The 24,383-nt window shown below is 42.4% G+C and overlaps 1 protein-coding gene across 1 annotated transcript in view; it reads left to right on the top strand.

Annotated features, from left to right (window-relative positions):
- The window catches only part of LOC132114033 (alpha-1,3-mannosyl-glycoprotein 4-beta-N-acetylglucosaminyltransferase B-like), a 141,217-nt gene extending 119,925 nt beyond the window's left edge, over positions 1-21,292 (top strand). Inside the window, exons 10-15 of the mRNA XM_059522149.1 lie at positions 7,632-7,739; positions 12,714-12,907; positions 16,063-16,141; positions 18,302-18,389; positions 19,343-19,455; positions 21,206-21,292. Of these exons, the coding sequence (XP_059378132.1) occupies positions 7,632-7,739; positions 12,714-12,907; positions 16,063-16,141; positions 18,302-18,389; positions 19,343-19,455; positions 21,206-21,229 (606 nt within the window). The 3' untranslated portion in view covers positions 21,230-21,292. The remainder of the gene's footprint in view (positions 1-7,631; positions 7,740-12,713; positions 12,908-16,062; positions 16,142-18,301; positions 18,390-19,342; positions 19,456-21,205) is intronic.
- Positions 21,293-24,383: the final 3,091 nt, after the last annotated feature.

The raw sequence follows: 24,383 nt of genomic DNA, 5'->3' as shown, positions 1-24,383 counted from the left end.
CTAGACACTTCCTTCAGCTCTTCTGGGGGGACACCGAGGCGTTCCCAGGCCAGCCGGGAGACATAGTCTCTCCAGCGTGTCCTAGGTCTACCCCGGGGTCTCCTCCCAGTGGGACGCGCCCGGAACACCTTCCTGGGAAGGCGTCCAGGAGGCATCCAGAACAGATGCCCGAGCCACCTCAGCTGACCCCTCTCGATGTGGAGGAGCAGTGGCTCTACTCTGAGCTCCTCCCGGGTGACTGAGCTTCTCACCCTATCTCTAAGGGATCGCCCAGCCACCCTGCAGAGAAAGCTCATTTCGGCCGCCTGTATCCGGGATCTTGTCCTTTCGGTCATGACCCAAAGCTCATGACCATAGGTGAGAGTAGGAACGTAGATTGACCAGTAAATCGAGAGCTTCGCCTTGCGGCTCAGCTCTTTCTTCACCACGACAGACCGGTACATCGACCGCATTACTGCAGAAGCTGCACCGATCCGTCTGTCAATCTCCCGTTCCATCCTTCCCTCACTCGTGAACAAGACCCCAAGATACTTAAACTCCTCCACTTGAGGCAGGAACTCTCCATCAACCTGAAGTGGGCAAGCCACCCTTTTCCGACTGAGGACCATGGCCTCGGATTTGGAGGTGCTGATTCTCATCCCAGCCGCTTCACACTCGGCTGCAAACCGTCCCAGTGCATGCTGAAGGTCCTGGCTTGATGAGGCCAACACGACAACATCATCCGCAAAGAGCAGAGACGAAATCGTGTCGTCACCAAACCTGACCCCCTCCGGCCCCTGGCTGCACCTAGAAATTCTGTCCATAAAAATCATGAACAGAACCGGCGACAAAGGGCAGCCCTGCCGGAGTCCAACACGCACCGGGAACAAGTCTGACTTACTGCTGGCAATACGAACCAAGCTCCTGCTCCGGTCGTACAGGGACCGGATAGCCCTTAGCAAAGGGCCCCGGACCCCATACTCCCGGAGCACCCTCCACAGGCCGCCGCGAGGGACACAGTCGAATGCCTTCTCCAAATCCACAAAGCACATGTGGACTGGTTGGGCAAACTCCCATGAACCCTCCAGCACCCTGTAGAGGGTATAGAGCTGGCCCAGTGTTCCACGGCCTGGACGAAAACCACACTGTTCCTCCTGAATCCGAGGTTCTACTATCGGCCGGATTCTCCTCTCCAATACCCTGGCATAGACTTTCCCAGGGAGGCTGAGAAGTGTGATCCCCCTGTAGTTGGAACACACCCTCCGGTCCCCCTTCTTAAAAAGAGGGACCACCACCCCGGTCTGCCATCCCAGAGGCACCGTCCCCGACTGCCACGCGATGCTGCAGAGGCGTGTCAGCCAAGACAGCCCCACAACATCCAGAGACTTGAGGTACTCAGGGCGGATCTCATCCACCCCCGGTGCCTTGCCACCGAGGAGTTTCTTGACTACCTCGGTGACTTCAGCTTGGGTGATGGACGAGTCCACATCTGAGCCCTCAGCCTCTGCTTCCTCAATGGAAGACGTGACAGCGGGATTGAGGAGATCCTCGAAGTATTCCTTCCACCGTCCAACGACATCCCCAGTTGAGGTCAACAGCTCCCCACCTTTACTGTAAACAGCGTTGGTAGGGCACTGCTTCCCTCTCTTGAGGCGCCGGACGGTTTGCCAGAATCTCTTCGAGGCTGACCGATAGTCCTTCTCCATGGCCTCACCGAACTCCTCCCAGGCCCGAGTTTTTGCCTCCACAACCACCCGGGCTGTAGTCCGCTTGGCCTGCCGGTACCTGTCAGCTGCCTCAGGAGTCCCACAAGCCAACCAGGCCCGATAGGACTCCTTCTTCAGCTTGACGGCATCCCTTACTTCCGGTGTCCACCACCGGGTTCGGGGATTGCCACCTCGACAGGCACCCGAAACCTTACGGCCACAGCTCCGAGCGGCCGCTTCGACAATGGAGGTGGAGAACATGGTCCACTCGGACTCAATATCTCCAGCCTCCCTCGGGATCCGGTCGAAGCTCTGCCGGAGGTGGGAGTTGAAGATCTCTCTGACAGGAGACTCGGCCAAACGTTCCCAGCAGACCCTCACAGTACGTTTGGGTCTGCCGAGTCTGTCCAGCTTCCTCCCCCGCCATCGGATCCAACTCACCACCAGGTGGTGATCGGTTGACAGCTCCGCCCCTCTCTTCACCCGAGTGTCCAAGACATACGGCCGGAGGTCGGATGAAACGACCACAAAGTCGATCATCGACCTACGGCCTAGGGTGTCCTGGTGCCACGTGTACTGATGGACACCCTTATGCTTGAACATGGTGTTCGTTATGGACAAGCTGTAACTAGCACAGAAGTCCAATAACTGAACACCGCTCGGGTTCAGATCAGGGGGGCCGTTCCTCCCAATCACGCCCCTCCAGGTGTCACTGTTGTTGCCCACGTGGGCGTTGAAGTCCCCCAGTAAAACGACGGAGTCCCCAGTCGGAGCACTTTCCAGCACCCCTCCCAGAGACTCCAAGAAGGCCGGGTACTCTGCACTGCCGTTCGGCCCGTAGGCACAAACGACAGTGAGAGACCTATCCCCGACCCGAAGGCGCAGGGAAGCGACCCTCTCGTTCACCGGGGTAAACTCCAACACATGGCAGCTGAGCTGGGGGGCTATAAGCAAACCCACACCAGCCCGCCGCCTCTCACCATGGGCAACTCCAGAGTGGTGAAGAGTCCATCCTCTCTCGAGGAGTGTGGTTCCAGAGCCCAAGCTGTGTGTAGAGGTGAGCCCGACTATCGCTAGTCGGAACCTCTCAACCTCACGCACAATCTCGGGCTCCTTCCCCGCCAGTGAGGTGACGTTCCACGTCCCTAGAGCTAGTTTCCGTGTCCAGGGATCGGGCTGTCGAGGCCCCCGCCTTCGACTGCCGCCCGATTGTCTAAGCACCGGCCCCTTACGGTCCCTCCTGTAGGTGGTGAGCCCACGGGAAGGCGGCCCCACGTCGCTCCTTCGGGCTGAGCCCGGCCGGACCCCGTGGGGAGAGGCCCGGCCACCAGGCGCTCGCATACGAGCCCCAACCCCGGGCCTGGCTCCAGGGTGGGGCCCCGGCTGCGCCATACCGGGCGACGTCACGGTCCTTAGATTTAGTCTTCTCATAAGGGGGTTCTGAACCAATTTACATTAAATCCAAATAGTGCAAACCAAACAGAATGAAACAACCAGTTGTTAAATGGATATTTCACTCAAAAAATCATAATTTACTTACGATCATGCTCCAAACCCATAAGGCTTTTGTTCATCTTTGAAACACAAATAAAGATATTTTTAATCAAACTTGAGAGATTTCTGCCTGTCCAGTGAAAGTCATTTCACTAAAACATCCAAAAAGTACAAAACAATAATCAATATGAATCAGATGTCCTGATGAGACATGGTTGCTTCATAATCATGATAACGTACTCGGTTACTAACGTAACCTCGGTTCCCTGAAATACGGGAACGAGTACTGCGTCAAAGACGCTTATGGGAAAAACTCCTTTTTTCTCCTGAACTGAAGCCTTATTCAATCACGCAGTGAAACTGCACAGCCATTGGTGCGTGCAGTGTTATTAAAACAAACCAATGGCCCTGCAGCTGTGCTGCACGAACCTATGGCAACCAAGCCCGCCAAAGCCCGCCAAAATGGGCGGGGGATCTGGCTATATATTGGCCGCTTCGCCACAGGAATTCAGGTTACTTCGACTGAAGCAACGACTGAGTCGTGCAGCCTTTTAGCATGGCAAGGAACACAGTACTTGTTCCCGTATTTCAGGGAACCGAGGTTACGTTAGTAACCGAGTACGTTCCCTTTCAATACTTCACTCGTACTGCATCGAAGACGCTTATGGGAACCCAGTTCAATCACGCCATGCTAAGAAGGGGGGACGACCAACACAATCATACTTGATCTGTGATACCAATATATGACAATAGCAACTAGGAGCAGAATAAGCTCAATGAGGTTATGTGTGGCCTGGCCTGATCATCCAGTGTTCATATCGTCTCAGTACCAAAGGGACCGAGTGCATACGAGCAGAGTTTGAGTCTTGGGCAAAGAATGGCCAAGACCATGCAAATGAGGAACAAAAAGGTGACCTTTACACAGAAAGTACCCTAGCATGAAGTGCTGGGACGTCTAGATTATAAAATCTAGCAAATGTGGACGGCGGGTTCCAACCAGCCAGTGCACAAATTTCTGTGATAGTCACACCACTAGACCATTCCCAGGACGAAGACACTGCTCTCGTCAAATGGGCTCTTACTCCAATTGGGCTTTGCAGGCCCAAAGAAGAGTAGGCTGCGTCCACAATCCACGTCGAAAGCCTTTGCTTTGAGACCAGTAACCCTCTGGCGCGGTTTCCAAAGCATATGAAGAGCTGCTCTGATCGCCTTATCGGCGCAGAACGCTTTATGTAGACTTTTAAGGCCCTCACTGGGAAAAGCAAATTCAGCTCTCAACCGTTCTTTGTGTTTTGTAATGCAGAGAGAGTGACCACTTGTGCTCTGAGAGGTGTGGAGAGCACCTTTGGTACATAGCCATGCCTTGGTTTCAGGACGACCTTCGAGTCGTTAGGCCCGAATTCTAGGCAATTAGGGCTTATCGAGAGTGCTTGCAAATCGCCCACACGCTTAACAAACGCTAGTGCCAACAGCAGAGCGGTCTTTAGCGACAGGGCCTTAAGGCCTATGGACTGTAGCGGTTCAAAAGGGGCCCTCTTTAGGGCTCTCAGTACCGTGGGCAGGTCCCATGAAGGGACAGTGGGAGGGCAAGGCGGGTGAAGCCTTCTGGCACCTCTCATAAACCGGACAACTAAGTCATTTCTGCCCACCGACTGGCCTGCTATAAGGGCGTGTGACGCCGCTATAGTCGCTACATAGACCTTGAGCGTGGAGGGGTATCGTCCCTTCTCCAAGAGCTCATGTAAAAATGACAGTATCACTGATACGTCACAGGAGGTCGGGTTTTCACCATGGTCTGAGCACCATGTGGAGAACACAGACCATATGGAGGCATAGAGGCGTCGTGTAGACGGAGCTCTAGCCTGTGAAATTGTGTTTAGCACACGCTCAGGGAGTCCCGTGCTCTGGGTCCATTCCAGCAGTCATGACGTTAGTCTGAAGAGACACGTCGATGACAGCCCACCTTGGTGATTTATGTAAGAGACCACTGTCATGCTGTCGATCTAACCAGCACGTGGTGGCTTTTTAGGTCTGACAGGAAGCTCTGGCAGGCTCGTTGAACTGCAGTCATCTCGAGGCAGTTGATGTGAAGCCTGCTCTCCTCTTTCGACCATCGGCCGAAAGCGGGTTTCCCTTTGGACAGCGTGCCCCATCCTTTGTTGGACGCATCTGTGGAGATCACTTTCCTTCTGCAGACCATACCAAGCGGGGCACCCCGTTCCATCCATTGCATGTTCCTCCAAGGGGTCAGGGCCGAATGCAATCCTGACTCACCTTGATATTCAGGTGTCCGTGACACCACACATGAGGTGGAACACGTGGTTTCAGCCAAAATTGGAGGGGGCGCATACGTAGCAGCCCGAGCTCCGGCGATGCTGCTGCCATAAGGCACAGCAACTTCTGGAATGTTTTTAGGGGGCGAGAAGCCCTTATTTTGAAAGAGGCCGCGAGGCACTGTAGAGCCGCGGCGCGCTCATTCACCATTGTCGCCCTTTTTTTTTTTTTATTGAGCATATTTGTGAGAGGATTTGTTTCAACCTGATCATTCTGAAGCGCCGTCTCATGAGGGCACGGTTCAGATGTCTTAAATAGAGGATGGGGCGCAGCCCCCCATCCTTCTTGGGAACTAGAAGTAACAGCTGTAAAACCCTGAGTCGCAGTGCGCTGGGGGAATTACTTCTATAGTTCCCTTCACCAGCAGATTTTCTACTTTGGCACGAAGAATGTGAGCGTCATGCGAACTGAAGGGAATAGCCGTGTTTTATTATTCCCATGACCCAATCTGATACCCCGGGAATGGCTTGCCATTGTGAGGCCCGGATGGACAGAGGTTGGATTAACTCGAGTGTTTGTCTGCCGTGGGGGGACATAGCGCTCGTGATTGTTATGTGAGGAAAACTGCTCTCTTTGTGAAGGAGTGTTTTTTTTTGTGCGCTATAACAGCACTTTGCTGGCTGGGTGCTAAAAAGGGTCCATTGTTTGCAGCAAAAACAACTTCGTCGACACCTGGAGATGGACAGCAAAACACACGGGGCAGTTTGGGGGGTGGACCGGCCGCAGCAAGACTTAGCCCCCTCCTCTTTCTTGCCTGTAGATCAGGATGACGGCGGCGGCGCAGGGTCCAGCACTACCTTGGGCCGGGGTCCCATGTGTTTAGGGAACTGAAACCATCTGGTGGCTGAGCGAGAACTGTGTCGGGGCTCGGATTCCACGGGCTGGGCAGCGGCAGTAGCAGCGGGCGCTTGCTTGGGAGGCTGACGAGTCGGCACCTGTCTGGGGCGACTGGCAGTGGCAGATGAAGCGCGCTTTGGCAAGAAGTGTCGCATCGCCTGGGACGACTTCTGTGCCTCTGTGAAGCGTTCAGCGAACCCTTCAATCGCTGGACTGAAGAGGACACTGGGGGAGATCGGCGCATCCAGGAACTCTGGGCTCTGTCAGCATCCTTGACCTACGTGAGGTTAAGCCACAAGTGGTGCTCCAGGACGACCAGGTTAGCCATCGAGCGCCCTATAGCCTGTGCAGTGCTCTTGGTAGCACGCAGTGCCAAGTCCGTTGCACTTCTCAGCTCCCTGAGCGTGGCGACATCCGGGCCAGACTCATCAGTGGCGGCGAGAGGTTTGGCCTGGAAGACTTGTAGCACTGCCATGGAGTGGAGCACCGCGGCTGCTTGCCCTGCCAATGAATAAGCACGCCCGGCGAGCGCCGACGTCGTACAGCAGGGTTTGGACGGATGGTTGGCCTTGGCTTTCCATCCAATAGCCGTGGGTGGGCAGAGATGTGCGGCCACAGACTCGTCCAGCGGCGGCAATCGCTCGTATCCTCTCTCTTCAGTTCCGTCAATCGAGCTGAGGGCAGATAAAGTATGCATTTTGGCGGGCTTCGCTGCTATAGGTTTGTGCAGCACCGCTGCCGGGCCATTGGTTTGTTTTAATAACACTGCACGAACCAATGGCCATGCAGTTTCACTGCGTGATTGAATAAGGCTTCAGTTATTATCAAATGTGGTTAACATAAGTGTTTTTATGAAGCTTGACATTTTTGGTATATTGGGGCTTAAATGTGGGGACAGAAATCTCTCGGTTATCAAAATATCATCATTTGTTTTTTGAAGATGAATGAGAATCGAATGGGTTTGGAATGAAATAAGGGTGAGTAAATGATAAACTTCCAGTGAACCATGCCTTTAAAGCAGTGAGGTGCTAGAAAACGATGAAACCGTCTCTCTGCTGTAGTTGCACCCCACAGAGATCAGACTCTATAAAAACGGGGAAAACTGTTGACCGTGGTTTAATAAAAAATTACATGATGTTAATGCATCTCCAGTTTTTTTTTTTATCTGTGCATGTGGCCAGATTGATCATTGGATAATTTGTTTCTGATCTGAGACTTCTGTTTAAAGTGTACTTTAAGAGGTGTTATATAATGTATATAAATGTTCTTTGTGTCTCACAGAAACATTGTGACAGGCAGAAGGCAAACCTACGCATCCGCTTTAAACCGTCTCTCTTCCAGCACGTTGGAACACACTCTTCCCTCGCTGGAAAGATCCAGAAACTCAAGGTGATCTTTTACAAAATTTATTTATTTATGTGTGAGGCGTCTTTTATATTAATACACTTCCAGTCAAAAGTCTGCAGACTCCAGGTTTAAAAGACTCCAAGCTTTTAAATGGTATAGTGTATAATGTGACAAAAGCTTTTTATTTCAGATAAATGCTGATTTTTGGATCTTTGTGTTCATTAATTAATCTAAATGTTGATAATAATAATACATTTTTCTTAAGAAGCAAATCAGAATATTAGAATGATGTCTGAAGAATCATGTGACACTGAAGACTGGAGTAATGACTTTAAAATATATTCAAATAGAAAGCAGTTATTTTAAATAAAATATTATGAAACAGGACCAACTGGACCTTATTTACACACGACACTGTTCCACTGATCATGTACTGGTTACTCCACTGCACACGTCAGATCACTTCCTCCTCACTCTTAACCTCAACATGGTCCCTGACACATCACTTACCCCTCCACATGTCATCTTTCGACGTAACCTACGCTCACTCTCACCATCTAGGCTATCTGCAAAGTTTTCTTCTTAACTTCCTTCCCCTAAACTGTTAGCATCTTTGGATGCGAACAGTGCTACTGATACTTTCTGCTCCACTCTTACTTCTTGTTTAGACACTGTTTGCCCCTTATCTTCAAGGCCAGCCCGTAACACCCCTGTCCCTTCTGTCTGTCCCTTGGTTATCTGATGTTCAACGCGAACACCGTTCTAAGCTTAGAGTTGCTGAAAGGGTGTGGCACAAATTCAAAAATACTACTGACCTTAATGTGTATCTGTCACTCCTCTCTTCCTTCTCTACTAATGTCCCCACTGCTAAAATTACATACTACCATAACAAAATTAACAATTCATCTAACTCTCGCATGCTTTTTAAAACATTTTCCTCACTACTTTGTCCTCCTCCTCTCCCTCCTGCTTCATCTCTAATAGCTGACAACTTTGCCACGTTTTTCATAAATAAAATGAAAACATCAGTGCACAATTTTTCACACCACAATCCGTCAAGCTCGTATCACCAGCAAACATACACTCATTCACATCCTTCTCTTCCCTCTCTGAGGTCTCTAAGCTCATCCTTTCTAATCATCCTACTACTTGTCCGCTTGATCCTATTCCATCTCAGCTCCTTCAAGCCATTTCTCCTGCAGTTGTACCTGCACTCATTCACATCATTAACACATCCCTCCACACAGGTGTTTTTCCCTCATCATTTAGACAGGCTCGTATAACTCCACTACTTAAGAAACTCACCCTCAACCCATCTCTTTTAGAGGACTACAGACCAGTTTCCCTTGTTCCTATTTCTCACACAGAACAACCTTCTTGACAGCAACCAATCTGGCTTCAGAAGTGGACATTGAACTGAGACTGCCTTGCTCTCAGTTGTTGAAGCTCTAAGACTGGCAAGAGCGGAATCCAAATCTTCAGTACTTATCCTGCTTGCTCTGTCCGCTGCTTTTGACACGGTTAACCACCAGATCCTCCTATCAACCCTACTGGCAAAGGGCAAGTACCGCACTTCAGTGGTTTGAGTCTTACCTATCAGATAGGTCCTTCAAAGTATCTTGAAGAGGTGAGGTATCCAAGTCACAACATCTAACTACTGGTGTGCCTCAGGGCTCAGTTCTTGGACCACTTCTCTTCTCTGTCTACATGGCATCATTAGGTTCTGTCATTCAGAAACATGGCTTTTCATACCACTGCTATGCTGATGACACTCAGCTCTACTTCTCATTCCATCCCGATGATCCAACAGTAGCTACTCGCATATCAGCTTGTATAACAGACATTTCTTGCTGGATGAAGGACCATCACCTTCAACTCAACCTTGCCAAGACAGAACTGCTTGTGGTTCCAGCAAACCCATCGTTTCATCATAATTTCACCATCAAGTTAGGCACATCAACCATAACTCCTTCAAAAACAGCCAGACACCTTGGAGTTATGATTACTGATTAGCTGAATTTTTCAGACCACATTGCTAAAACTGTCCGGTCCTGCAGATGTGCTTTATTCAACCTCAAGAAGATCAAGCCCTTTCTTTCGGAACATGCTTCACAACTCCTTGTTCAAGCTCTTGTTCTGTCCAGGCTGGCCTATTGCAATGCTCTCTTGGCAGGTCTTCTAGCCAGTTCTATCAAACCTTTACAATTAATCCAGAACGTGGCAGCAAGATTCATTTTTAATGAGCCAAAAAGAATACGTCACACCTCTGTTTATCAATTTGCACTGGCTACCAATAGCTGCTTGCATAAAATTCAAGGCATTGATGTTTGCCTACAAAACTACCACTGGCTCTGCACCCATTTACCTAAATTCATTACTTCAGACTTATGTGCCCTCTAGAAGCTTGTGTTCTGCAAGTGAACGTCATTTGATTGTGCCATCCCAAAGAAGCACAAAGTCACTTTTACAGACTTTTAAATGAAATGTTCCCTTCTGGAGGAATGACCTCCCCAACTCAATCCGTGCAGCTGAGTCCTTAGCCATCTTCAAGAATCGGCTTAAAACCCATCTCTTCCATTTTTATTTTACCCTCTAACTTTAGCACTCACTACTCTAAACTTTTCTATCCTAAAAAAAAAAAAAATCTAACTACCTTTCTAATCTCTTTGTATTCTATTTTCTTTTCATTTATTAATCGGTTATATAAAAAAAGACCTAACACTAGCTTGCTCTATTCTTTTTCTATTCTATCTGTTTTCTTTTTATTTATTATATTATTAAAAGCCCTTGCTACGTGTACTGCATTTAAGCAAACTGAGACTTGTTATAACACTTATATATCATTGCTCTTTTGTTGTTTTTGATTGCTCCCATTGTCCTCATTTGTAAGTCGCTTTGAATAAAAGCGTCTGCTAAATGAATAAATGTAAATGTAATGTAAATGAAACCGAGAGTTCCGGTCCTTGATACTGATTGGCTGAGCCACGTTCAAAGCTGTTCAAAGCTGTTCAAAGCACACATACACTGTTTGCTTCTGTGTGTTACTCGGCACTTTATTAGAACCACAACTGTTTCTGAGGAACTGCATTGTTTGGTGGAAGAATACTTTATTTAGATCATTATATTTTATTTGCTCTGTTTTATTCTGTGAAACCTTACTACGTATAGTATATGTAATAACCATTTTATAAAAGCAACAAGCCCTGGAAGCCGTGGTTTACAGTGAATTTATAACAGCTAAGAGGCGTTGTTAAGCCAGACGCAAAGCCTTTTCTTGGGGCTTATTGCTTTATTTCACAGTGTTCCTGCTTTTGCTGTATTTTGGATCAAATAAATGCAGGCTTGGTTGTTTTTGTGACATATCAGGACTCAACTCTGTATAATGACATGGGTATGACACAGGTATTACAAGGAGAGGGTGACTTATGAGGACATAACCCATGTCCCCATTTTTCAAAACGCTTATAAATCATACAGAATGAGTTTTTTTGAAACACAAAATTTCCTGTTAGGGTTAGGTGTAGGGCCATAGAATATACAGTTTGTACAGTATAAAATTCATTACGCCTATGGGATGAACCCACTTTTCACAAAAACAAACGTGTGTGTGTGTGTGTGTGTGTGTGTGTGTGTGTGTGTGTGTGTGTGTGTGTAATCTTTTTATACATTTGTAACCCTCCAGCAGAGTAGTCTGCATCAGGACTGTGTACCTTTCTCTTCAGATTGTCCAAATTGCAAATCACAGTGTCCAGAAGGCATCTGATAAGAGCTCATATCCTAATCAATCAGCATGTGTCCCTGCTCCGTCTCTATTCTTTCCAAATGAGGAGTTGTCATGGCCTTGAGTGCTCGTTTGACTCTCCCGTTCTCTGTCGTATTGATTTGAGTGATTGTCTGGCGAGCTGGTGAATACATATGACGCTCCATTTCCTACGTTTATCATAATACCTGCCTCAGTCACTGTCTCTAGTCATTCATTTTCTTGACTGTTGATCAAGTTTATCAACCTTTGGTGTGTTTTGGCACTATGTGTTTTGTTCTGAAGTCTGTTTGACGTCAGATTTCAGTTTGATTGTTTGGTGTGAAAGCTATTTTGGTGCGCACACGCCACACTCGAGGCCTGGGTCTGCAGTTGTTATTTCACCTGCTAAACTGACATCATTTAGCCAGTTCTTTAGGTGGATAGTTAAAAATGTATTTACGTATGAATACTTTTGTATACGTGGAAATATTTTAGCGTTGAAGCTACGTCGACATTCATCCCGATAAATTTGAAAATAATTTTTTCTTCTGTTTTGCCTTTCCGTCCACACTAAAACATCTCAGGTTTAGTTTTGCCATGTGGATTAATAAGGTGACACTTTACAATGAAGTCTCATTTATTAACATTAGTTAATGTGAACATGTTAGCTCACAGTGTAAATATACATGTAGAAACTACCATTAACTAAGATCAATAAATGCTGTAGAAATATTGTTCGGTTTTAGTTCAGTTCAACTAAGGTAGACTTCATATAACATTCCAGCAAAGAAGACAAATAAATTTACTAGCAATTGATGTTTCATGACAAAAGAGAGAAAGAGAGAGAGAGAAAGTAATTGCTTTTTGGACCAGGCATGGAGTTATGGTTTTGTTGTGCTACATGGACACACCAGTGATATTTTGAGTGGGCTGTTTTGGTAATGAAATACTTATGGCAGAGAAATGGCGAGAGAACTGTATTAAGTCTCTGTCATCTCAGTGAGATTTTATAATGGATGAGCAACTTTTGGAAACTGCTAGTGTGGACAGAGCGTGTTATGAAATGAAAACACCATTATTAATGTGGACATAGCCTAAAAGTCTGGGTCACAGACAAAATATAACAATAAAAGGTAGTTGAAAGGTAGTAAAATAAAATAATGAATGCATGAAAAATATCAGGACACTTTTATTCATATAGCAACCATAAAAAAGGTTGAAATCTTTTTGACATCAAGTACCTGTATTTGAAGAATTATCCTTTTTTTGGTCAGGATAAGGATTTCGGAAAGCAGACATTGCATAAAGGTCACGCTAACCCGCTAGCTGAGGTCACCACCAGTCTGAAGACGTACCAGCATTTCACTCTGGAGAAGGCCTATCTGGGGGAGGATTTCTTCTGGGCATTCACACCTGTGGCTGGAGACTTCATACGCATCCGCTTCTTCACACCTGTCCGAGTAGAGAGGTACACACAGATAAAACCACAGGTTCATGAACACCAACATGCTTTCACAAAGACTCTGTTCTCTGTTAGGCCAAACAGAGGGCTGAATGATTATATGCCATCTTTTAGCCAAGTTTACCAATATACAATATTCTGAGTATTTAAAGATATACATTTTAGCATTGTAACTTGTAAAATGACATGAATATTATTATAATTAGAATTATCAGTTGTTCATTTTTGATTTAATAGTACAATTGTCCTTTACCATTATTTCTGTCTTCGTTTGAATAATAATAAAATGATAATTATAAATATTTAAAACACAATAATTATCATTTTTAGTATTCCGTTTGATTGTGTTCACTGAGTTCACAATTCAAATCTTACTGAAAACTAATTTATTAGATTGCTTGCATGTCATGTGACCATAAACCAACATCGGAGAACTGTGAACGTTAATGTGTCATAAAATTATTGAAATAGCAACGTAAATTCTTAGGGGATACTTAAAAAATATACACTTAAGGGGATAAAAGCAAAACAAAAATGTCTGGCTGTTTCAAACAAGTCAGTTATGAGTTTTCATATTTTTACCTCGGAAGGTTGCTTCCAATAAATGAAGCAGAAAACATGTCTGTTTTATAATAGAGCTGTTCTCGCAGTCTTTCCCATCACGCTGACTCAAAGCAGCTGGATAATACATCCGGCACCGGCACCTTATTTTGGCGGATCCCCTCCTCCAGGGGCTGCGTTTCATTACGGCAGACAGAGAATAGCCAGAAATGTGCCGTGAAAAATTATCCAAAATCCATATCTCTATAATACGTTATTATTATGTTAAATTAGAGGGTTTTTACACATATTTAGCCAATGATAAGTATTTAAAATAGCTTGTCAGTAAAACTTCATAATGCACCTTCACTCAGATGGACGCACGCGCACAGCCTGGAGGTAGGGTGACCACCTGTCCCGCGTAGCGCGTGCGCGCACAGCGTTTGAAGCCAAATTCATGTCCCACAAATTGAGACTGTGTAACGCATAATCAATGTTGAACTGCTGACACGTTGTTGTCAACTTTTTCGTTGTTGTCATGACAGCGCACGCACGTGCATACCAGACACACTGGGAAGGAACTTTTAGATGCATGCTTTCCAATTCGAAAAATGGAGAAAGAGACTCTGAGGCACCGCCATCATCAATTAAAAAAGAGAAGGTGTGTCCTGTTTCAAACTGTTTTTTTCATGCGCCTGCCTTTACTTACATGGATGTTCACCATCCTTTCTCCCCCTTCTCGTTCCGTGAACCTCTGGAGTTGTGAGTTTAGACTTTTTTTTAACTGTTCCTGTGGTGTTGAGCAACTACAATTCATTTTAATCCTATAATTTTAGATGCGGACAAAACTCAGATCTCCTCATTCGCCGGCCAAAAACTTTGTTAACTCCATTTGAGCTTGTTTTTCATATAGCCTGGTGTTAATTGCACGTGTCTGATACAACGCCGACACTGACGACGCAGTGTTGTTTAATTATTGATTTTTCCGCCTTTTCTTTCTTTTCCCCCCTGTATTTTAGCAGAGTGTGCCATGAAACTGTTTTATTTGTCAAAACCCATCAGACATCATATTGTTTGTATTTGGTTGCTTAAAATCAACAAACTACGGAAAATAACTCGTATACATTATACTCTCGAGGCGGCTTGATAATCGCGTGCTTTGGATGTGACTGCGAGGGCGCATGTAATACAGCCTGTGGAGCGCGCGAGTACCAAATGGCTTAAAATACTGTGTGCAATGTGTGCAAATTATACATTTTTGTGACAATGCAACAATTACCTGATTATTTAAGTGACAGTTCTGTCAGCTGTCCCGATCGAAATGCGAGTGAGTCTTGTATCGCAGCGTGCAGCAGGTCGCTTTAGTACAGATGAGATGCGCTGATGAGAAGCGCGCTCCGAGAGAGTTCGTGGATTCGAAGAGTGGTTTCGAATGACTGATTTATTCTAATAGTTTGTGTTGATTTATTTTGTTATTCAAACCTAAGCTATGTTGAATAAATGCAGGAATTTCCCTCATTATAAACTTGATTTAGGACCTGATTTAATATTACACAGAGATTTGAAAAATAAAATTCCACAACTTTTTCAAAAGTTTTTAGTCCTGGAAATTGTTATTTTAAAATCACATAGAATGTCCATGTTATTCATGACCTTACAGACTAAATGCAACTGGTGCACGCTCTTAATATGACTTAAACTGGTCCAGCAATGTGATTGCGCGAGTTCTCCGTTACCTCTCCCTCCTGTAATCACATGCCGGATCCGTTACCCCGCTTTGTTGTTAATTGAGAGCTAATAGTGAATGAGAGCATCCTTCATGCTGCAGGAGCCACAGTTTAACAAGCGCAGGTGTTCTTTACACTGAACAGCGGCTCTACACAAGTATTTACAGAGAGAAATCTGCCAGTGTTTGTTATTGCTCATGTAGAGGAGAAAGAAAATCGTTTTTGCACACTTAAATATGTATGAAAGTCATTGCATTAGATGATATTTTATCAGGTGCCATCTGTGCTCAAATACTAGAGTTTTCTCAGAATTGAGCTGTATTTGTAGATGCTTTTAATCAGCTGCTGTGTTGACAGAAAGGTTTCACAGCCACAACGTGTCACAAAGTTATACACAACTTCTGTTGATTTATTACTTCAAACGTATGGTATGTATGAAAAGTATGTTTGTCATTCTTTATGTTGCCACTTGGTTTGATATTTTTCTATAATGCAAAAACATTAAGTGTGTCACTACCATTCAGAAGCGTGGGCTCAGTAAAAAATATTTTCAAGAAATTATTTTATTTAGCTAGAATGACTTATTAAAAATTATATTTGAAAGTATATTACAGTAGAAAATGTGTATTTTAAATTGATATATTTTACTGTATTTCTTATCAAATTAATACAGCCTTTGTGAGCGTAAGAGACTTCCTTTAAAAAAAAATTGAACGGGAGTGTAAATGTCTAAATACTTTTTTGGGGCCACTGTGTTCTGCAGGGTCTATAAATAACTACATGATAAGATGATATATGAGGAAACATATGCAGTATAGTTCTTTAGCGTTGTACTCCTTATGGAATTGATAAGATTGATCATTTTGATGATTGTGTGTGTGTGTGTGTGTGTAGGTATTTCTTCCGCAGTGGAAACATCGAGCACCCTGGAGACAAGCTCTTCAACACTACGGTGGAGGTTCTTCCTTTCGACGTGAGTCCCTGTCATTGTGTTTGTTGAAGGATCGCTGCTGTTTGATTGTGTGTTTCCCTCTGGACAGGAGGAGACCGCTTCACTGCAGCCTCTGTAAACACCCCACAGATCTGTGCTGAAACACACAAGCTCCAGACTTCAGTCAGTGCTGAAAATATAATGCCGTCACAAACATTTTTTAGCATGGTTCCTATTTGAGCAGAAGTCAAGAGCTGAATCTATCATAGATGGCTTAGATCCTGTTTAAATGTGCAACATCACTATTATTATTGCCTGTATTTAGGGTTAAGGGTTTGTTCAGTTCCTGTTAAGCGTACCGTGTAACTTGTGCCACAATACAGACATGATTTATACTTCAAATGTTCTTCTTAGTTCTTCACTCATGACAGAGTAAACAGAGCAGAGCAATCGTTACGAAAGATTTCCTTTTCGAACAAATGCTAATGTCTATTCAGCAAAAATATTAAGCGAATATTACGCAATCGTGATGGACCAGTGGCAGATGCAAGATTCAACAAACTTTGTTCAAAGATTCAAAAAACTTTGTTTTGGCCAAATTTAGTTTGAATGTATTCAGGACCTCAAGGCACTGAAAAAGTATAAATCCAAGATAGTGGACGAAGAAAGAGTCATGTTGATTATAAATTAACTTGAAAAAATTTAGACCAGATCCTGGTCTTCTGTAGTCAGATCATTTTTTACAGTGAAGCTTAATGTGTGTTAATGTTGAGCTTGAATTCATAAAAATGAAACGAACATAAATAGGCCTGTCACAAACATATTGATCGCAGTTATTAGATCTAATTACATTTGAGTTAACTGTGTGGTGGTATGAAGCAGAGGAGTCATAAGCTGACAGGAAGTCATATTTCAGCACCACATCGATCCCGCTCCAAATGATCCCAGACAGCCTCCGCTCAATTATTTGTGCTTTAATTCAAAAATTAAACTATTTTAATGAGTGAACTCATGAACTCAGTGAGAGTTCAGTGGAGATAAAGATATGAGCTAATAAAGTGTGACCTGCTGTGTGTGCGGTCGCTGTGAAGGAAATATTTCCTCCCGGGGGAGAGCAGGAGAGGGGTGGCACTGTGATTTAAGACTACAGCCGCAAACAGACGTTCACCACAAGATTAATAGCGGGATTTTCTAATGTAATGTCTCCCTGCTGCCAGGTTGTTATATCTCTCTTTTCTCCTCATTTCCTTCTTTGTAAAGCTCCCTTTAGGGACACTTATGGAATTCTACCGTATACAGGAAATTAGCAGGGAAAGCCCTGGAGGAAAGAGTATTTGTGGTCTGTTTTATGCTGTTAATGCAGTTTGGGGAAATTAGAGCGAAGCTCTGCTGGGGTTATGAACATATTTGTCTTCTCTTGGGTCGTATCACTGAGTTTCAGTCCAAGAAGAAGCCTCGTAAGAGCCGTTTCAGACGTTATAGTTGCCAGGGACGCAGACACAATATGTGCACCAGATATCTAGTGTTGTTTGCTAACACGGGAACAACTGTTACCGAACTCCCTCGGGTAAATGTCAGCTTGTGGCTACAGTTAATGCTTCTTTCATGCTTTAATTATTTTTGCTGTCATTTTTATTTGATCTTGACAGAAAAGCTCAGAAGATTCTCTGCCAAAACATTTTTAATAATGGAATATCGGTTCAGATCTTGCAAAACTCCACTTGCTTTCATTAACTGTGTATTCAAATAGAGATATTGCATGCAACAGAATAAAACTAAGGGCACATATTTTCACACAGAACAGCTCAGGGATGTCTAAACTAGATTTGTACTTTTGAAGAAGAAAAGAGTTGTGTCTGACCAGTGTCCATACAAAACTGATTACAATTTTAAAGTGCTGTGGATGGTTGAAGAGCATCGCTGGGATGTTCTGGGTGACTGCTAGATGGTTTCGTACTGGGCCAAGTCAAAAAGTATGGCTGGGCTCCCTCCTTCATTATTAGACTATGGGAATGTTTCTAATTCTCTGATCAGTTGATGAACTGATGGAGTTCTGCCGTTTTGGACTGTGGTTATCAAGGACTTGTGTTAACTTTGGTCTCTAGCAAAGATTTTCAGGTGGAAGTTTGCTTTTAAAACGGGGAGCGTGTGTGTTTTTCTGGCTGAAGAACAGATGTGATGAGTTTTGTCCCTCTCCATCAGAATATTCAGTCAGAGAAAGAAGCGCTGAAGGAGGGGAGAGAGAAGACGCCGAAGTACCAGCGCACAGAAGATGGCTTCATCAGAATAGGTGAGCCCAAACATACACTGCCCCTGCTGTGAAGTACACAGATACAGCAGCATGATCCAGCCAATAAACTACATTCATGCTCGGATGAAGCATGCGCAGGCCTGATAAAATAAAGCTGTTTTTTTCTCTGAAGTAAACCATGATTCAGAATTTCTGATGCACTGAATGACTGTTGTCAGCTGTCTTGTTTCACCATCTTTAACCCATTTTGTGATATAAATGATACAGAATTGACACTATATCATATGGCCCTATTAAAACCGACTCCACAGTGACATTCTCCTGAGAAAGAGCCAGTGCCGCCCACTTCTGAAGCTGTTACATGAGAACAGAAACTCGTGGAAGAGAGATTTTTGTGAATCATTCAATGATTTGTGTCGTTCTCTCTGATGTTCTTGAGCTCACTCATCAAATCCAAGGGGAAAATCCTACATAAGCTTTATTTTGAAATGTCTGAAGTCTTTTAGTGTGTGCAGTATCTCGTCTGTTTTCTCTCTCTCTCTCTCTCTCTCATCTAGAGGGTTTTCTCTATTATTATGTATGGATGTCTGTCTGATTGCTGTGCCTCAGGGTTTATTGAAGCCCGTCACTCATGACAGAGCGTTAGATATCCCCTCAGTCATTAATGTACTGAATATAATCCAGACAGATGCAGGAACATCGGCAAGCAAAAAAAAAAAGATTTCAAAGGATATTTTGCCCTGCTCTCCTGACTGTTTTTTTTTATCTGCTATGTGTGTAGTTTGATGAGACATTTCACATAAAAACATAAGTACTTGCACACAATGAGAGCGATAACCTGTTAATGGTTTGTTTTTCTACTAAATGAATTAAAATATGAAGATTTGGCACGGTCTGCCTCAACCTTGTATTGCCCACATCTCAAAAGACTTGTTATCCAAATGTTTGTGAAGGCCGTGTCTCTCACGGTGTGTGTTGATGCCGTCCCACAGGGAGGTTTGACCAGGGGATCGCGGAGGGGGAGGTGGACGCTTCCTTCGGCCCGCTGGAGGCTCTGCGGCTCTCGGTCCGGACTGACTCTCCTGTGTGGGTCATTCTCAGCGAGGTACAGCACAACACAAGCACTCACCATCTGTTCCTCACTCACATGGACTTACACCGAGTAAACAACCTACATACTGTGTGTGTGTGTGTGTGTACAGTACAGACCAAAAGTTTGGAAACATTACTATTTTTAATGTTTTTGAATGAAGTTTCTTCTGCTCATCAAGCCTGCATTTATTCGATCATAAATACAGAAAAAACAGTAATATTGTGAAATATTATTACAATTTAAAATAATTGTTTTTAAATGTATTATACTTTAAATGATCATTTATTTCTGTGATGCAAAGCTGAATTTTTAGGATCATTATCACATGATCCTTTAGAAATCATTCTAATATGACGATTCATTATCAAAGTTGGAAACAGTTTTGCTGCTTAATATTTTTTCAGAACATGTGATACTTTTTTAGGATACTTTGATGAATAAAAAGTAAAAAAAAAAAAAAAAAGAAGCTATGTTTTTAAAATATAAATATTTTGTAATAACAATATACACTACTGGTCAGTAATTTGGGGTCAGTAATTTTTTTCTTTCTTTTTTTTAAAATAAAATCAATACTTGTATTCAGTTAAATTGATAAAAAGTGATAGTAAAGAAAATATATTATTAGAAAATATATTATTAGAATGTTTTTATTTTATTTAGAATAAATGCAGTTGTTTTTAACCTTTTATTGATCAAATATATTAGACAGCAGAACTGTTTCCAACACTCATAATAAATCAGAATATTAGAATGATTTCTAAATGATCATGTGATAGACTGATGTTACATGTGACACTGAAGGCTGGAGGAACGATGCTGAAAATTCAGCTTTGCATCACAGGAATACATTATTTTTTAAAGTATATTCAAATAGAAAACTATTATTTTAAGTTGTAATAATATTTCACAATATTACTGTTTTTTCTGTATTTTTGATCAAATAAATGCAGGCTTGATGAGCAGAAGAAACCTCTTTCAAAAACATTAAAAATAGTCATGTTTCCAAACTTTTGGTCTGTGCTGTATATAGCTATGTATATATGTGTGTATACGTGTGTGTGTATACGTGTGTATTTAACATTATAATTACATTATTAATAATATCAATTCTTATTTTGTTGCTTATTTTATCAGAAAATTTTGTTAAAAAGGTTAAAAAATATATTAAAAATAAATAAATATATATGAAACTATTTTAATATCCATTTTAATTATTAATGTATAACTTATTTGCAATATACACTGGTGTTCAAAAGTTTGGGTTGATAAGTTTTTCAATTTTTTTTAAAGATGTCTCTTGTGCCCCTCCAAGGTTGCATTTATTTAAAAACAGTAATATTGTGAAATATTATTTTTATTACAAATTAAAACAACTTTGTTTTCTGTTTGGATATGTTTTAAAATGTAGTCATGTGATAGCAAAGCAGAATTTTTAGCAGCCATTGCCACATGATCCTCCAGAACAGTAATATGCTGATTTGCTGCTTAAGAAACATTTCTGATTATTGTCAAAACATTTTTGTCTATGCACATAAGTCTGCACCAAAAAATGGGTTTAAGTCAGTTTAAGATCTCTGTGTGGAGCACTGACTCCTTACACATTATTACAGTTAATGGCAGAAGGAATGTTTGGAAAGGTAAACTGATATTTACTACTGATACACTACAGCAAAACAGAAATAACTGGCTTTTGCACAGTACTGTATATGATGGCATTACAGATCATTACAGTTCTTATCAGTTCCAACTTTTCTCTCGACAGATATTTATCAAGAAAGCGGAGTGACTGGTGTTCAACAATACCTCGTGACTTCACCGGGTCTCTTCTGCAGGATGGAGTCTGCTCAGCAGCTCCACAGTTTCTTTAGCTTGCTCCAATAGCGCCAGCTGCTGGCGACAAGCTGTTATAGCAGGTAGAGAGCACCAGGCGTAAAGACGAACAGCGCGCACTAGACTGACGACGCTGTATTTTGTAAACTGTATTTATATGTGTATATATATATATGCCCATGGTTGAGTTTATGTAACTACACTGGTCTGTTGTCAAGGACTTCCTGAGTGGCCTCTCGCCCGCTTCACGATACACTTGGACATTCAACGAATGCTGCTTTTGGAATAGAAGACTCTTAAGTTCCTCTTCGAGATTCGATTTTCAAAGTTGAATTTGTGTTGTTAATTAGTTGACAAATGATTCTGTTTAGGCGACTCCAGATGGTGTGTATTTATAGTATTTATGATGATACATTAAGAGCACACACACAGGCATATGGCCGTGCTAGAAAGCTGTTTGTTCGTGCACAGGTCTGTTGGGTTGTGTGTTTCCAAAAGATGCGTTCTAATGAAAGAGAGACCTTTATTGTAACTAGAGAATGCCTCAAACTGTTTCTTCTAAAAATTGCTGGACTTTTCTTGATATAATTCAAATGAGATCTATCACAACAAACAAGAGGGAAGCCTTACATTTTGTATTATTCATATTATAATTTTTTTTTTACTTTCCATTCAGACATGATTTCTTGCCATATGTTGTTTTCCCTCTTCCTGCATTCATGTGACGCAGTAGTGTGCTGATGGTTTTACGATAAGAGTCGGTAGAGTAAACACAAACAGACCTCTGGGTTATTATATAGAGACACAGATAGACCAAACCCCTGCCAGAAATATGTACGGCTTGTAATCTGTACAGCTCAGTGTGAATCAGTGCACTGATATGCTCAGTTTGCTCTCTGATAATAGAAATAATATTTATCAGGTGCTACACAGATTTGTCAAGGGTTCTGATATTTTTTTCATGCCTTAAAATGATTCGCTATTGTAATGTAACTGATGGTTATAGGTAAAGTGAGCGATCAGCGTGTTTGACAAGATCAACAAAAAAGATCTACAAAGCAAAGTTATCCCCAAAGACAGAAAGAAAAAGAGAAAGTCTGTGCTGTAAGATAACACTGTCTGACCAACAACAACACTGATGTTGTTTTAGAGGTCGAGGAGAAATACAACGCCATCGACTTTCACTATCCCCGTCCTGTTTTTCTTGATTGATCCATGAACGCGAATGAAAATGTAATGCTCCTGCCAAACATTTTGAATAAAGACAAAGTCCAAACTTGACTACAGTGTTTATATGTTCTTTTGGTTGCAAAGTATTGTTTTTATACCGCCATTAAACATTTGAGCATGATTATAAATCTAGAAACAACAGAAATATTTTATTATATATTATAATCATGTCTTATGGCAGCTTTGTATTTATGGAAGTCAAATCAGTTGTAGCTTTGTCATTATTGCCACGCTGATTTATAAATGGTGCCTTTGATTCTACCCTCCCAATTTCTGAATAATCTCTTATTGTATCCGGTTAATAAATACATCAATCTGTAGGATCCCCAACATTATTTATGAGGTCATGAAGACCCCTTGGGGGCGTCTTTATTGGTGAGTTGTATAATAAGAAGGCTAACAGGTTAACCAGCCACTGACCGCTGCTCGACCGGTCTCACTGCCCTGAGCCGGTCATCTGATGCGAATCAGACCATGGCCACCTGAAAAACAAGCAAGATGAGAGACTTTTAGGGTGTGCCCTAAACACTAAATACTGGAATTCAGATTCACTCGCATGAAAATAACCAGCAATAAAGACACCATTCACAAAATCTAGTCTCACACCAATGGAAACTTTCATTTAAATGAAAAATCAGCTTGACGATGAACCGATGGGAATGTATGTGAGCTGTCAAGGAGACTTAAAGGGATGAAGATGAAGATTTTACATCATTTGATACATGGCTTTCTACATCACTTACTGCATGACACCAAAACTGTTTGGATACCAATATTCTTCTAAATTTTCATTTTTGGGTGAATTATCCCTTTTACAATGAAGAAAACGTTTGCTTGTGAAGTTAATGCAAAGACAATATCTGTCATACATGTCGCAATGTAACAATTCCCAATGTCTCTAAATATACACATATACCAGAATTTGTGTAATCAAAAACAAACCAAAAAATAATAATAATTTTGTAATAAAACTAATGTATATTGGCATGATATGTGTGTGTACAAAAATAATTTTATTATTTTCAACCGTTTAGACAGAAGCCTTCATGACAAAAAAGTTTAATCAAATGTCTGGTCAAACTTTTTACTGCTATAAAATCTAAAGTTTTTTATTTATATCACTTTGGCATGTGGACAGTAGGTGCATACTGCATACTATCGTGAACATGAACATTAAACACTGAACATTAATTCAGCACAGCTGTCGAGGCTGTTACCTCACAAATAAATGTGCAAACCATTCTTTTTACTAAGACTTGTTAATAAGGGTCAATACTAGTAAACAATGCTATTGCCCAGTTGAACTCATTTCATAATTAATGAACTTTACATACTGAATAAAACTTGAATCGACACTGAACTCATCTTTAACTGAACAATGATGTTATTTTCGTTCTGGCAGTTACACTGGAAAAAGCGATATATTCTAGTTACACCAGTGCAAATAATGATCAATTCTGTTTAAAATAGGCTAGCAGTATTTTCTGTAGCAATAGGTTAAGTGTAAATAGTAGTTAGGTTGCTGATATAGGCCTACCTCAGAACTGTAGTACTTTATACAACAATAACAAACGGAGTGTAAATTATCGTATTAAAATTATTAAAGCCCTCCCTAGTCCCTACTGCTAACCATACTTAATAAATACTGTATTATTAATGAGACGTTTTATTTTCCAATTTCCAAATATTTTATTTTTATAGAAAATAAATGCCTTTCTGATTACGATCTGGTATGTGATGGGAAAAGGAGAATAACGAGGGTTTTTGGCAAAATGTAAATTCGAACTCGGGTCGAATCGCTTTAACTGAATTCTGTATTACACACAGCATAATGCAATATAGTAGGATCAGTATGGTAGTATGCTTCTGTACTGATTTCA

This window comes from Carassius carassius, chromosome 33 (genome assembly GCF_963082965.1).
Source record: "Carassius carassius chromosome 33, fCarCar2.1, whole genome shotgun sequence".
Lineage (NCBI taxonomy): Eukaryota > Metazoa > Chordata > Actinopteri > Cypriniformes > Cyprinidae > Carassius > Carassius carassius.
This window is presented reverse-complemented; position numbering and strand designations above follow the sequence as displayed.